Source organism: Choloepus didactylus, chromosome 8, assembly GCF_015220235.1.
Source record: "Choloepus didactylus isolate mChoDid1 chromosome 8, mChoDid1.pri, whole genome shotgun sequence".
Classification (NCBI taxonomy): Eukaryota; Metazoa; Chordata; class Mammalia; order Pilosa; family Megalonychidae; genus Choloepus; species Choloepus didactylus.
Genome location: NC_051314.1, coordinates 37,057,606 through 37,073,891, shown reverse-complemented (window position 1 = coordinate 37,073,891; position 16,286 = coordinate 37,057,606). Strand labels below are relative to the sequence as shown.

General features: G+C 36.1%; 2 protein-coding genes across 7 annotated transcripts in view; one reads left to right on the top strand and one right to left on the bottom strand.

Annotated features, from left to right (window-relative positions):
* The window catches only part of PLEKHG7 (pleckstrin homology and RhoGEF domain containing G7), a 65,612-nt gene extending 54,318 nt beyond the window's left edge, over positions 1 to 11,294 (top strand). For all 6 annotated transcript variants that reach the window (XM_037845178.1, XM_037845174.1, XM_037845177.1 and 3 more), the window contains 2 exons: positions 8,619 to 8,716; positions 9,690 to 11,294. In XM_037845178.1, the coding sequence (XP_037701106.1) occupies positions 8,619 to 8,716; positions 9,690 to 9,797 (206 nt within the window). In that variant the 3' untranslated portion in view covers positions 9,798 to 11,294. The remainder of the gene's footprint in view (positions 1 to 8,618; positions 8,717 to 9,689) is intronic.
* A 738-nt stretch (positions 11,295 to 12,032) lies between these two features.
* EEA1 (early endosome antigen 1) overlaps positions 12,033 to 16,286 on the bottom strand; it is a 160,792-nt gene continuing 156,538 nt past the window's right edge. The window contains exon 29 of the mRNA XM_037845172.1: positions 12,033 to 15,655. Within this exon, the coding sequence (XP_037701100.1) occupies positions 15,533 to 15,655 (123 nt within the window). The 3' untranslated portion in view covers positions 12,033 to 15,532. The remainder of the gene's footprint in view (positions 15,656 to 16,286) is intronic.

Below are 16,286 nucleotides of genomic sequence, written 5' to 3'. Positions count from 1 at the left end.
CAAAACGACAAAAAATATCACAGCATAGTGCCTAGGACATAGTAGGTACTCACTAAATGGTGTCAAGTCAGGAATTAGAATGTCAGGAAAAAAGAGGCATTCATACCCATATATTATCTCCTTAATATATTTTTTTAAATTTTATTTTGAAATAAATTCAAACTTACAGGAACAGTTGCAAAAACAATACAAACCCCATACACAGAACTCCAGCATACCCCGGCCCCCCTCCCCGGTACCCCAATCCACTGACTTTGATATCCTGTCACACCATTTCTTTCTTTCCCTCCCTCCCTCCCTCCCTCCCTATTATCCATCATCTATTGCTCTGTCTTCTGAACATATGAGAGCAAGCTGCACACATCCTTGAACAAACAATATAATTCACATATACATTTCCCATGAATAAGAACATTCTTTTATGCAATCACATTAAGGGCAGCTAAGAAGTTTAAGAAATTTGACATTAATACAAAACTTACATTCTATATTTCCTTTTTTTTTCTTATGTCCCAACTGTGTCCCTTTGAGCCTCCTCTCCTCCATCCTTAGATCCCATCCAGGATCATCTTGGCATTTAATTGTCATTATCTATTTAGATTGTCTTTTTTTTTTTTTTCAATTGTGGAAACATATATACAGCCTAAATCTTCCCATTCCACCCCCTCCCTAGCATTCCATTAGTGGGATTAATCACATTCAGAATGTTGCAATGTCATCACCTTCCCACCATTCATTACTAGAAATTTCCCTTCACCCCAAACGGAAACCCTACACTCATTTCTTAACTCCCCATTGCCCCTTCCCCCACTTCTCGCAACCTATACTCTACTTTTCATCTCTATGGTCATATTCTCTGATACTTTGTATTTACTGTGGGGCTTAAATTTAACCTCTTAAATCTATAACAATCTTGTTTTTCTTTGATACCAAGTTAACTTCAATAGGACACATAAACTATGTTCTTATAACTCCTGCAATTCCCCCACCTTTATGTAGTTCTTGTCAAAAATTACATATTTTACATTGAGTCCAAGACCTCTGATTTATCATTACACTTTATGTATTTTAGATCCTGTAGGAAGTAAATAGTGGAGTTACAAATCAAAAATATGGTAGTATTGGTATTTATATTTACCATGTGATCTTTACAGGAAATCTTTATTTCTTCATGTGGTTTCAGTCAATTGTTTAGTATCCCTTCCTTTCAGCCTGCACAATTCCCTTTAGCATTTCTCATAGGACTGATCTACTGGTGATGAAGTTCCTCAGCTTTTGATTATCCGGGAATGTTTTCATTTCCCCCTCATTTTTAACCTCCAAGTGTTTGTGAATTTTCTAAGTCTCTGATGGCTATTGACTTCTATTTGTATTCCATTGTGGTCAGAGAATGTGCTTTGAATAAATTCAATTTTTTAAAATTTATTGAGGCTTGTTTTATGTCCCAGCATATATATGGTCTATTCTGGAGAAAGATCCATGATCACTAGAGAAGAATGTGCATCCTGGTGATTTGGGATGTAATGTTCAATATATGTCTGTTAAATTTCTCTATCTCTCTCTCTCCTTTCTTTGTTTCTCTGTTGGTAGGGCTCCCTTTAGTATCTGAAGTAGGGCAGGTCTTTTATTAGCAAAATCTCTCAGCATTTGTTTGTGAAGATTTTAAGCTCCCCCTCAAATTTGAAGGAGAGTTTTGCTGGATAAAGTGTTCTTGGTTGGAAATTTTTTTCTCTCAGAGTTTTAAATATGTCATGCCACTGCCTTCTTGCCTCCATGGTGGCAGCTGAGTAGTCATTACTTAGTATTTTATTATTTCCTTTGTATGTGGTAAGTTGCTTTTCTCTTGCTGCTTTCAGAACTTGCTCCTTCTCTTCAGTATTTGACAGTCTGATCAGAATATGTCTTGGAGTGGGTTTATTTGAATTTATTCTATTTGGAGTTCACTGGGCATTTATGCTTTGTGCATTTAAATTGTGTAGAAGGTTTGGAAAGTTTTCCCCAACAATTTCTTTGAATACTCTTTCTAGACTTTTACCCTTCTCTTCCCCTTCTGGGACACCAATGAGTCTTAAATTTGGATGTTTTATTTTATCTATCATATCCCTGAGATCCATTTCAATTTTTTTTTATTATTTTCCCCATTCTTTCTTTTGTTCTTTCATTTTCCATTCTGTGGTCCTTGAGGACGCTGAGTCATTGTTCAGCTTCCTCTAGTCTTGAACTATGAATATCCAGAATCTTTTTAATTTGGTGAACAGTTTTTTTTACTTCCATTAAGATCATCTATTTTTTAATTTACTCTTGCAAGTTCTTCTTTGTGCTCTTCTAGGGTCTTCTTCATGTCCTTATATCTTGTGCCATGCTCTTTTTCATGTCCTTTATATCCTGTGCCATGCTCTCATTGTTTGTCTTTAGTTATTTGATTAATTGCTCCAAGTACTGTGTCTCTTCTGATCTTTTGATTTGGGTGTTTGGGTTTGGGTTCTCCATATCGCCTGGTTTTATCATATGCTTTAAAATTTTCTGTTGTTTTTGGCCTCTTGGCATTTGCTTTACTTGATAGGGTTCTTTCAGGATATGAAAAACACCGATCTCTGATTTGTCAGTTCTAAAGCTTGGTGGCGTACACTTTCTCTAACTAACCAGCAGATAGCATCCGCGAGTCACCTATTCCTCTTAAGTCAGTTCTCTGCAACTTTGTCCTTGTGGTGTGTGGGGGTCTGGTTCTTGTGGGGTCCAATTGGTGCACCAAGTTTGGGTGTGTTGTTGGTGCTGTCCACCCTGACTGTGGGGCGTGTACCTGAGCAATTAGGGGGCAGGGCAGCTTTAATAATCAAACCTCCCAGGTGTTTTCAGAGATTTAAGGCTGTTGTAAGAGTCTAAATCTTCATTTCAGTCTCACCACAGATTGTCTCTGCTGCTAACCCAGAAGTCCTTGGTATTGGTGTAGGGTCCCTGGGATTTCCGAGCAGGTCCCCCTTCCCAGCCATGCTCTTCCAGGACCTCTGCTAAGGGAAGGCTGTGCTACATCACAAGTATGCATTGGCCTGCCAGGGAAGCCCTGGGCTGCCGGGCCGTGCAGGGGTGCTCCCAGCCTGCTGTAAAAATGGCTGAATGGGGCATGTCAATTTCCCCCCTTTTGCACAGCTCCGCCCCCCTCAGCTCCAGGATAATTAGCTGTGGGTGCACTAAAGACCACTGTCCATGGCCAATACCATGGCATGTCTGTGCACTGCAGGAAACACTCCCCGTCACACTGAGACCCCTGGTGTGGCTCTGGGCTGCGCCCTGGCCCCTTGCAGGAGTGTCCCCAGCCCACCAGGAAGATGGCTGCAAGGGGGGTGGTTTCTTTCTCCTTTTGGCTTCCCCCTGTCCTCCTGGCTCTGAGACAATTAGCAGCAGGTGCAGAAAGGGCTATCTTCCATGCCAGATATTGAAGTGTTCACAAGGCCCACTCCTGCTGCGCTTCACTGCATGGTTCTCACTGCCGTATCTGCAGCTACTCTGGGTTTTTGGTTTTTTTTTTCAAAAAGAGCTATTCTGTCTCCAAATGCCAACCCATGGCTTCCCTACACCACAGCGTGGCCACTGGACTTTCAGTCGGCTCACTCACTCATTTCAGAATGCAGACTCCCGGTTTCACCAAATGCACAATCCCTGTGGATTTAGCAGACCTTGTCCAGCTGGTGCATCACTGGAACTGGTGTTCTGGGTCACTTTCTGGCTTTTATCTAGTATTTTTCATGGAGGTGTTTTTTTGCCCTGTCTCACCTAGCCTCCATCTTAGGTTCTCTCTCCTTAATGTATTTTACAGGCCTAGCCATAGCAAGTCTTTGTGCTTATAAAGTTCCCATAACATATTACAAACCAAACAGATGAGGAATTCCTTGAATAACTGAGAACTATAGTTTCAATTTTTGAGGAAATGGATTCCAAAGTCAGCCAAGAATAATAATCTGATCTTTAAAGCCTCACTTGCTATGGGAATTTATAAGGAGAAAAATCAGGGAGTAATACAAACACAGCCAGAAATTTTCTCCAGAAAGTCATTTTAGTATGTTCAAATCCCCTGACCTCAGAAAAACTGGACAGAATTTCATGACCTTAACATACTTTCTTTGTTGTTGTAGAATTTAGGAATTATGAGGTTTAGAATGAGTATAATCTGTGATACTGGAATAGTTGTGCAGGTAAGAAAATAAGGGCATTGCATTCAATTTGATTCTGAAATGAGGCCCCACCTGCCTCAGCTAAGACTGAAGTAAATTCATGGACTTCAACAATTAAGAACAATGGCAGTGGAGGTCTGGATCTGGTGCTCCAGGCTTTCACAGCAGAAGTCATGGGATGGGAGAGGAGCTAAGGTGGCAGCATAGAGAGGAGTGGAAGCCAATTACTCCCCCTGGAACAATTCATAAATGACAGAAAAATTAATAAATAACATGGAATAACTGCAAAGAGACAAACGTGACTGTCCACTCACCTGAATTGGGAGGAATGCCCAAGATTGCAGTGTAAAATCTGTAAATAAAAACTGTGGACCCACGCCAAGAGACAAGAACCCCTTGCTCCTGGAAGCCTCGCGGTGCTAAAGAGCAGCACTCTCTGAGCAAGTGAGTGTACCTCAGCCCAGCCCCAACTGGGTTTTAATGTTAACTGCTCAATACAGACAGCAAATCCCCAACAAGCAGACAGAGGCTCTTGGTGACGACTGACCTTGGGAGAATCAGGGGACATATCTATCTCAGGAAGGGAAGCCCAGAGGATCGGGTGCTATCTCTGGCCGAACGGTGAATCTGGGGGCTTTTCTGTCTCTTTCTCTCTCTGTCAACCTGGGCAGCTCAGTGGAGAAAGCCTCAGCTGTTTTCAGCTCGCAGTGCCTTGCAGTAGAGAATCGCAGCACTCTGACCCAGACAAGGGTGGAGATAGCAGGGTCAGAGAAACAAAGAATCTATTTATATGCAAATGACCTCTCTGTAGGGGGCATAGCTTCCCAAGAGGAAAGAGGAGAGGCCCAGCTCTACTACCTGCCTTACATTCAGAACCAGATCTCACAGCCTGGGGGAGGAGAGCCGTGAGCCACACCCCCTTACACCAGCCCATGACAGGCTGACAGTTGCTACCTGCTGGGCAGAAAAGCACAGGGTGTGTCAATCCTCTAAGACACACCATCAGGGAAACCAGATACTAAATATTTCCTCCTTCTGTGACCTGAGCTTGTTCTCATCTGGGAAAACTTGATTTGGGTGGCCTAGGAGGGGTCAGATGTCTAGTAGACAACAGCAAACTACAACCTACACTAAGAAAAACAAAGTTATGGCCCAGTCAAAGGAACAAACTTAAACTTCAACTGAGTTACAGGAATTTAAACAACTAATGCTAAACCAATTCAAGAAGTTTAGAGAAGATATGGCAAAAGAGATAAAGGCTATAAAGAAAACACTGGGCATACATAAGGCAGAAATTGAAAGTTCAAAGAAACAACTGGCAGAATCTATGGAAATGAAAGGCACAATACAAAGATGAAAGACACAATGGAAACATACAACAGCAGATCTCAAAAGGCGGAAGAAAACACTCAGGAACTGGAGAACAAAACACCTGAAAGCCTACATGCAAAGAAGCAGATGGAGAAAAGAATGGAAAAATATGAGCAACATCTCTGGGAACTTAAGGACAAAATAAAATACAAGAATGTACATATCATTGGTGTCCCAGAAGGAGAAGAGAAGGGAAAAAAGGGCAGAAGCAATAATAGAGGAAATAATGAAAATTTCCCATCTGATGAAAGCCATAAAATTACAGATCCAAGAAGCACAGCATACTCTAAACAGAATAGATCTGAATAGGCCTACGCCAAGACACTTAATAATCAGATTATCAAACGTCAAAGAGAGAATCCTGAAAGCAGCAAGAGAAACACAATCCATCACATACAAAGGGAGTTTAATAAGACTATGTGTGGATCTCTCAGCAGAAATCATGGAGGCAAGAAGGAAGTGGTGTGATATATTTAGGATACTGAAAGAGAAAAATCGCCAACCAAGAATCCTGTATCCAGCAAAGCTGTCCTTCAAATATGAGGGAGAGCTCAAAATATTTTCTGACAGACAATGAGAGACTCTGTGAACAAGACACCCACCCTACAGGAAATACTAAAGGGAGCACTACAGAGTGATAGGAGAAGACAGGAGTGAGAGGTTTGGAACGCAATTTTGGGAGATGGTAACACAGCAATGTAAGTACACTGAACAAGGTAACTGAATATGGTTGAGAGAAGAAGGTTGGGAGCATGTGGGACACCAGAAGAAAGGAGGAAAGATAAAGACTGGGACTGTGTAACTCAGTGAAACCTAGAGTGTTCAACAATTGTGATAAAATGTACAAATATGTTCTTTTACGAGGGAGAACAGGTGAATATCAACCTTGCAAGGTGTTAAAAATGGGGAGGCATTGGGGGAGGGATGCAATCAATGTAAAACTATAGACTATAATTAACAGAATCATTACATTATGCTTCCTTTAATGTAACAAAGGCAATATACCAAGGTAAATACGATAAGAGGGGGGGATGGAGAGAGGTATGAGACACTTGACATTGGTGGTGGTGTCTACTCTATTTTACTTTAATTTAAGGTTATCTTCCCTTTTGCTGCTTCCTAGCTGTCTTTTTTTTCCTTCCTCTTTCTTTTTTCTTTTTCTTTTGCCTCTCTACCTTCTTTGACACTTCCCCCTGCTTTGTGGAGGAAATGTAGATGCCCTTATATAGATAGTGGTGAGGGTGGTGAACACATAAATATGTGACTATACAGGGAACCGTTGATTGTTTACTTAGGATTGAATGTATGGCATGGGAACAAAACTGTCTTAAAAAAAAAAATGGGTTGATGACAAAAACTTAAGGGCAATATACTGAGTGAAATAAGCCAGACACACACGGACAAATATTGCAGGGTCTCACCGATAGGAACTAATTATAATACGTAAACTCATAGACATGAAATATAAGTTACCAAGATAAACAACGAGGCTAAAGAATGGGGGCGGTTGCTTAGTATGAGCAGAATGTTCAACTAGGATGAACTTAAATGTTTGGAAATGGAGGTGACAGTAGCATGTTGTGAGAATAACTAACAGTGCCAAATGGTGCGTGAATGAGGTGGAAAGGGGAAGCTCAGAGTCATATATGTCACCAGAAGGAAAGTTGGAGGTCAAAAGATGGGAATGTATAAAACTGAATCCTATGGTGGGCAATGTCTGTGATTAACTGTACAAATATTAGAAAACTCTTCCATGAACCAGAACAAATGTATGACAATACAACTAGAAGTTAATAATAGAGGGACATATAGGGAAAAAAATATATACCTATTGCAAACTATATACTACAGTTAGTAGTATTTCAACATTCTTTCATAAACAGTAACAAATGTACTATACCAATACTATGAGTCAACAATGGAAGGTGGGTGGTTAGGGATATGGGAGGATTTGAGTTTCCTTTTCTTTTTTTTCTTCATTTTTCACTTCTTTTTCTTTATTTCTTGTCTGGAGTAATGAAGAGGTTCTAAAAATTGAACAAAATTTAATTGTGGTGATGGATGCACAGCTGTATGAGGGTACTGGGGGCAACTGATTGCACACTTTGGATCTTTGGATAATTATATGGTATGTGAACAATCTCAATAAAAATTAAAATTAAAAAACAAACAAACAATGGCAATGGGCAAGCAGCAGCTGAATGATCAGACAGAAATAAAAAACTGTTGCTCTTCTCCTCCCCTTTGTAATACTTTTCATGACCAGATGACAAGCCTATTCTTTGTTTCTAAACATCAATCGACTATAGAAAGAATGACTAAACTGTAAATTTTATTCCCTTGAGTTGTATTAATAATTCAAGGAAGAAGCTTTCATTTGAAGAGTTCCTGTTATATATATAAGGAATCTGCCGTGCCAGTATCTCCTGTCATTTCTTTAAGAGACCAGCTAGGGAATGCCAGAACATTTTGTTCCTTTTGCAAATACATAAACCATGCCAATGAGGCTTCTTTTTGTTTTATTTCATATTTCGCTTAATTTGGTTGTTGTTGGAATTTATTTGAGTCAATTTGGGGTGCTTTACTTGGCCTTTTGAGAAACATTCAGGTGCAGTTTTGTTACACCTTAACTTCTTTTTAAACCTTGTTTTGATATGACTTCCCTATAAATACCAAAATAAATAAAACATTTTAAAAAGGAGTGGTGGGGGACACAAAAGAAACAATAATTGCCCCATTTTACATGTTTTTATCTATTTCTTTCCAAAAATATCTATTTAATATGCTTAGCTTCTTCTATGAGGAGCCCATTTCCCATCACTAAAACCATAGCTGTATTTCACTAAGACCTAGAAGTCATTACCTAAGGGAGAAAGTGTTTTCAGTTTTTAATGGGCTCTGTTTGGATGTAGTATAGTCTTGTTTTGTTTTGCGGTGTTTTTTTGTTTGTTTTTTGGCAATCTACTTAAACCCCCCATCCTCATTAAAACAACAAAAACAAGTTCTTGTACTGAGAAACAACTGTTTGAATTTCATGTTAAAATATTTGACTTTTTGTCTTTTTTTTTTTTTTCCTAGTCTTTGGACTGAAAAATGCTTTCCTTATACAACATGAAAACAGATATCGACAGTGTATAGCAGCATTTTTACTACAAGCCCAAAAGGAAAACATCAAAGTATGTATTTTAATTATATAGGTTTTTGGTTCTTCCGAGTGTATGAAGGAAAAATCTCACCCCAAGACTCTTAAGTAATGATGAATGGAAAGTTTTGCATATTTCCCCCACCCTCTTTGGGAAGGGCAGAAGTTGGGGAGCAAGGGCTGACATCAGTCCATACCATGCTCAGAAACCTGAGTAGACAGTTCCCTCACCCTCACAGAGCTGGCCCAACCCCCTCCATTTTCTCCTGCCTCAGTAGTCCATGCTGCCTCCAAACTCTGCAGTTTCTGTAGGAAACCCAGGAAGAACTGCTTAGACTTGCATGATTAACTTATAAGATGCTCCAATCAATTTTCAAAGTCCCAGTATGCAAATAATATATCAACTTAAGTGAAGAGCTGCAGCGATATTGAACCATGTTAAGTCTGCCAATGTTTTTAAAGCTATGGAGTTGAAAGAGCAACTACGTGTCTGACCCTGGTTTCTCTATCTCAGAAGTTTCCATTTTTATCATTCTCCTGCTAGGCCTTCATGACAGCAACAATGTGGCCACACAATATATAGAGTATTGCATTATTCTTAAGGACTTAATTTCCCAGGTCACCTCCCTCAAATTCCTTTTTTTTTTCCAATTGTGGCACTGTTACGAACTTCTAATTCCATAAAAATGGAAATTCAAAAAATTCAACTTTCAAACCATTTATATTCTCGGTACTTATTTTTCTAATTAGTCATCATAGACTCTATGGTGTCTTGATTACTCACGACTGTTTATCCACTTTGTATATCATATCGTTTAATCCATTTGCATTTTCATATGAGTAGAGATATTTATGATATGTTGGACATAAGAAAGAAAAGGGGAAATGTATGCAAATATTTCATTAGTCTCCAGTTTTACAGAGCAAGTCAATAAATTCAATAGAAAACATTAATCCAAATATGTGAGAAATTGTTAGTTTAACATTCTAATCTCTCTCTTTTACAGAAAGCATGGATGGCACAAATAACAGCAGCAATCTCTTGCTTCATCAGGAGTCAGGAAACCAAAAAAGTATCTTTATTTACATTGTCTGCAGAATCCTCTGAAATTTAGGGAGCTAAAACAAATTCAGAATGCAAAAACAAGCTGTGGCATACCTTTTTAGAAATTAGGACTTAACGGTAGTCTTTCATCCAAGCTTTTCTAATTCTTATCTAGTGATGAGCTAGACAGAAAAGTGCATTTTAAAGGAGTTCCAAAATTTGAGAATTTGAGCTGGGAAAGTCCTCAGTATAGAGGAATAATGACTGCAACAAATTTGAACCCCAAGGAATTTCTTGACAAGTATATAATGATATCCGGGCTACCTTATGTTTCAGTCATGTTTGCAAGAGATGTGAGTGAAGCATGGTGCTATCATGATTTATAAAGGGTGAATGATAAGGTAAATGCAGTGTCAGAAAGAAAACAATGTCCACTACTTGCCTCCAGTCTGAATTCTAGCATCTTACTTTTGTGCATGTTCATAAAATAACGAAACCAATGTTCCTACCAGGCTTGTAATCAGTCTTACTGCTTTATAGTCCTACCTCAAACACAATGACAATTCTTTTGCTATATTAAGACCTACATGTTAATACCAGTTTTCTAATTCATATTTCCCAACTGTTTGCCTATCTCAGGTATACTTTATAGAACTCTCATTTGGAAATAGAAAACCCCCCAAACTAAATTCCATTATTTTATTTAAAGAACTGAAAAACAAATTCCACTGGTTAACACTTTTACATGAGGGCTTTTCATAGTGATAGTAAGGTGTCTTTCACTAAACCTCATTTTTTGAAGAATGATGGTGCTTGTCATAAAGTTTTTTTCCTGTTTTGAGTGTGTGTGTTCACACAATATAGCCACTTTAAATTTTATTTGTCAAGATTTGAAACTTTATTTTATTTGGTAAGATTTGAAACTTTGTTATAATTTTATTAAAAAAGCAGCTTGAATTATTATATTATCATGTAGGGACATATACTGTTAAATGCATTTAAGGATATATAATTAGGGTCAGATCATATCGAATGGAAGTACATAAACTTCAATTCCAAGCATGGTACCTTTCGCAATTTCCAAAATGGAAATAGTAAATTTATCAAACTTGACTACAAGACAAGTGATACCTTAATTGATCTCTTTAAGTTGGAGAATGGGATAGAGAGGATGAAATTTTTGGAAAGTCTGTGTGCAATAATTTTTCAAAAAAAATGCAAGCAAGACAGTGTTGACAAGTGCAGCAGAAAGGCTCTTGTGCAAGAGCTGAGCACAATTAGAAGGGAGGATAATCATCTCTTTATGACAATATCAGACATTTTTTAGGAGTAAGTGAAATTAAAAGGAAAATCCAGAAAGCAATAACTATTGCTAATGGCTAAGAATAAAGCGTGCAGGAGGCAAAGAAGGGGCAAACAGACTGTGGGTGAGTACTTAGAGATGGGATCTGGATGGGATAGAATGCAATTATGTTTAGGACCAGACTATAAATTATGCAGGAGAGGACTTGGAAGAAATTTCTGGCTACAAAGGATGGATATCCCCTCCCCCCCCCAAAAAAAAAAATAGCAGTCATCTTTCAGGAATTTTTAGATAAAAGCCAACCTAGGAAGAGGGGTACAGACTAGGACTAAGGGATCTCTTAAGATTCCTTTAGTCCCGTGAGTCTAGTAACCATATATTTATATGTATAAAAGGACTAGTTTTCCCCCTTTGAGTCCCATTAAAGAGAGATAAAGACTAACAAACTTAACATAAACTATGTAAAACAGCCCAACAATATGGAACCTATAAACAGAATTCTATAAAGCTAATGGAATAAAGTATCTAATATATTATGTATTAAGTGTTTGAGAACATACGCAGTACGCTCTTCAAAGGGAAGCACATTAGAGTGAAATGAAAAAAAGGGTTCTGGAATATTGGTTCTCAGGGCAAAAAAGAAAAAAACAATGGTACATTGAGCTTTTAGAAAATTATCTTTAAATGGGCATCTGGGTATTAAACTTAGATATATAATGAGAGAATGGCTTAATTCAATATTGTTTAATATATCTTTTTAGTTTTGTTAATTCTCCATAAAACTGAATGGAAACAAAAAGGAATGTCTCGAAAAATGGCATTAATAATTTCTCTTGAAATCATGAACTTAATTACTATTCTAGGTTGAACATTTAAAATATAACCACTGTCTATATCTGAGTGAAAAGTTCTAATATTCTGTAAATAAATTAATGCAAATGGCTAATATCTTGTTCTCTCTTTTTTAAATAGACAAAATGATTTACAATCACAGAATACATCTTCTAGAAAGAAACGGTTCTTTTAATATATCTTTAACATATTTAAAAAAACAAAAGCAACAGTTCAATAAGGATCCTTCCATTGTTCTCTATACAGATTTAAATGCTGAGTCTGTAATTTATCAGTTATATTTATAGTCAATAAATTTCCAATCACTGAGTTTAGAAATTACAGTATTTACTGAGCTCAACTCTCTCACAAAATAAGGCACAACTACATGATCACAAGGAGTAAACACAATACAAATAATGAATCCAAAAACTAAATAAAATATTCATGCAAAAGTATCTGCAGAAACTATGATCCAGTTCAAGGAAGTACAGAATGTCTTATACATAACTGCATCATGTTACAATGAATTCATTACTTCTACACAGACAGAACTTAGCTATTTCCAATTCTATTTATACAATTTTACATAATTTTAGTAAGTTTATGCACAATATTCACATCTGCAACAATAACAAATTGATCATTTAAATTCAGGCAAAGGGCAATTAACACACAATTATGTGTGGCACATTATAATTACAGAATACCATTCATCAAGCTCATGCCTAGGAATTCTAAACTTGATGGCACATTTAAATTTCATGGATCAAATCATCCATGGTTTTATAGCCAAAGTGCATTTTTTAAAAACCGCTATAGTCAAACAGGTCATGAATATCAAAATATATGATCATAATTTACTCTCCACTTAAAAGCTAAACATTTTATGTAAATGTAAGGTTTAAACAAAAGTGGCTTTAAAATTCTCAAAACTATATAAAATAATCATAAAGACTTTTTAAAAGTGATGGGAAACTAATGAATTTGGCAGTTACTATTTAACATTACTGTGAGGAAACTATTCAACTCGCTAATTCCACATTAAGAGGTAGTTGAACAAAATGTTATTTGTATACTGCATCGAGGTTTTTGTGTTTATTTCCCTCTTTTTTCTTAAGAAATGAACAAACTCTATACCAGCAGCTTTGTCTTCTTTCTATTAAAAAAAAATCTGTTTATTGAATACTAAACTCAACAAGCTTTGATTTTAACACACATTTCTGTGCTGCACTTTGGAATTTACTAACACACAATGCCCACACATTTTGCATTAGAGCCAAGAGCTGGAACTCATATGTGCCAGCTCCTACTCGCTGACAAAATAATGGTACCAGCAAACATTAAAATGTATAGCCAATAAAGACTCAGAGAAGACAACTTTTTAATTAAAAATTTTAAAAAAAACCAAAACTTTACTTTTACATCCCAAACACCTTAAGTTGGTGAGAGTTAATAGCGAAAATGTTGGATTTCATTTATATTATCTGTATAGTAGCCCATGGTAAATTATTCAGGGCCTATTAAATGAGATTAATTAGATGAAAACTAGAAAATCACTCAAACACTATATATAGTTTCCTTTGTTGTTTCCACAATGTTTCTGTGAATGTATGGGTAGAGTGGGAGTTGGGGGGCAGAGAGAAGGCCTTCAGTGCAATCAATTGTGGGGGATGAAATGAACAAATATTCTTTAGTGAACAAATGTCTTTAAAAAAAAAAAACCTATCAGTGAATGTCGGTGCTTTCCTAATATACTTATTAAAGTTACTTATATGTGAAAGTGTAGAATTAAGCCTATTTGAAAGGATTTGTAAGTATTTAAAAATGCATAATTTTAGCTCAGCATATATAACCCAACTTTTTTTTTTAATGAAGAGCATTGTATTTCTTCATTATATATGATCAAGGATATATGTTTATCCAACTTCAGGAACTCAGGGTCCTTAATATCCACTGACAAAAGGGTTTACTTACTGGATTTTTTTTTTTTTAATATATAGCGATCTCTTTTAATTTATATACATCATAGAAATCATGATAATATCCTTGCCGCATGATATTTGAAAGCAAGGGCATATCACAAACTATTTGTTTCAAGTGAAATATTAACTCCCATCCGTCTGTGTTACTGTCACCAAATAACTGCACTGAACAAATCATAACTTTACATTTTTTCTCTAGAAAAAGTAATGAACCAGTGTTAATGCTGACTTCTCTCTTCAGATGTTTACCCATTTTTCACATTAATGAGACTATGATGAATTAAAGTTCAGTTCCATTGTTCAGCACACAAATAGGCTAATTCTTAATTATTCTTAAGGTGTTTAGGCATTCTGTTTCAGTTATGATTACTTTGGGGTTCCTGAAAACATTTACTTTTGGCAATACTTTATTCTCCAGCTGCTACTTCAAGGTAATTTCACAGCATTATTTTTGCAAAGCAAAAAGATTTCCCAGTTTATATGGAACCCCAAATTCAGAATCATTTTATATTTGTCAGTTTTATACCCTTAAAATTCTCCCCATTAGGTAAGAAGAAAATATAAAGTAAAACATTTAATGTCTCCTTACCATTTTTAAAATTTTGTTTTTACAGATAAGACTATAGCCATATCAGTTACTTGCTTCAAGAAGCAAAATTATAAAACATTACAGTGAAGCTGAGCTATGCTTGGGAAGGTTAAACCAAATAAAGGAAAAAAGTAGATCCATTAAAGAAAAAAAAAAGCACATTTAGATTCCTGGAGATGCTGGAAAGACAAAATGAGGGCATAATATGAAGGCTAATCTGAGAAGACTTCCCACTTACAAGAAACTGAGAATAGAACCATTATACAATTTCTATTATTCATCCTCCACTTGGGGATGAGTGTGGGAACTTTGTAGGTTCTTCATGGAGAATATGAAGGAGTTTAAAAGTGAGAAAGAAAATACAAAAAGAAAAAAAATAACCCTAATCTTCAAAATACAGCTCCAGGTTTATCATAAAGTAAGCAAATTGATTTTACAGAAGTTTTCATAAAATCTACCCAAGAGAATTTAATCAATACTGTTAAAAACAAAAACCATGTTTGAATTCATGGTTACTACCTATTTTAAAATAAATTGTATTTAGAATTCCCAAGTAGTAAACTTATAACATAATTGTGCAATTGAGCTATGGATCTATATAAGGAAAACAGGTAGTCAAAGTTTTATAGCTCTGTCAGGACTTCACGAAGAGAATATTTAAAATAATGAACGTGTTATTATTGTGCAACAAAAACAGCAACAAGTGAGACATTATCCATGTACATTTTTGCACATTAAATTTGGGAGCAAAAAGAAATGAGCTATGGAATTATATTCATGTCATGTGAATAATGAAATATATTTAATAAAAAAATACATTGCTATTTTCCATCCAAAGTTTATTTACATTTCACTGGCTAATTCTAAACTTGGCATGAAAGCTGTTCTGGGAGTTAAATGGAAAAGAAAAATGAGCCCAAGTTTCACAAAAATAGAACTTTTACTTGATACTGATAACATTTCAAAATATACCAATTCTAATTTGGTCTAGTATTGCAACCACTGTCCAAATCAAATCGTAGTCCAAGTACTCTACTAAGTACATTTATTAAAAATCTAATGTTAGTGTAATATTACTCTGATGTTATTATAACCCATTAGCCTTGCAAGTCATTGAAACATGCATCACAAACACGAACAGGCTTCTTGGAAGAAGGAGTTAAGGCATTTTTGGCTGAACATTCAGCACAGAAGATATTTCCACACTGTCTGCAGTGATGCTGTAAATGAAAAAAATTAAACAATTTCAAGCATAAAAATTTTACAGAAAGAATTATGAAACTACATGAATATTGCCAACTATACTGCAAAGGTATATTACTTTTCAAATACGAATTTATTATTTAATGATATACTACTACAATATGTTCATTTAATCCCTTAGTGATATTAAGATAAACATAACTGACATTTATTGAATTCTTCTTATTTACCAGACACTATGCAAAACATTTTATACGGATTGTATCATGGAATTCTCAAAAGAACTCCATGAGGCATTTAAAAGATGTTAATAAAACACTCCCACTAGATTAAAAACTAATCCTATTCACCAAAGGTTTCAAGCATACTGCCTTTAATAGGGATGCAAACTTGAATCATCACATGATGATGATGACAGTATTATTTAATTTTTTTTTTTTTAATGTCTCTGCTTTTTCTTCCTTTCAAAGAATCCAGTGATGGATAAAACATACTGGTTAATACTGGAACATTGGTTAAGAAAATGATCACCCCAGAGAGTGACTCAGTAGGATAATTCAGCAATGCCTGAACTTAATACTGTAAAATTTAAATGCTTATGTTCACTAGAAACAAGTCTGCATGAATACATATGTACGTGTAAATTAA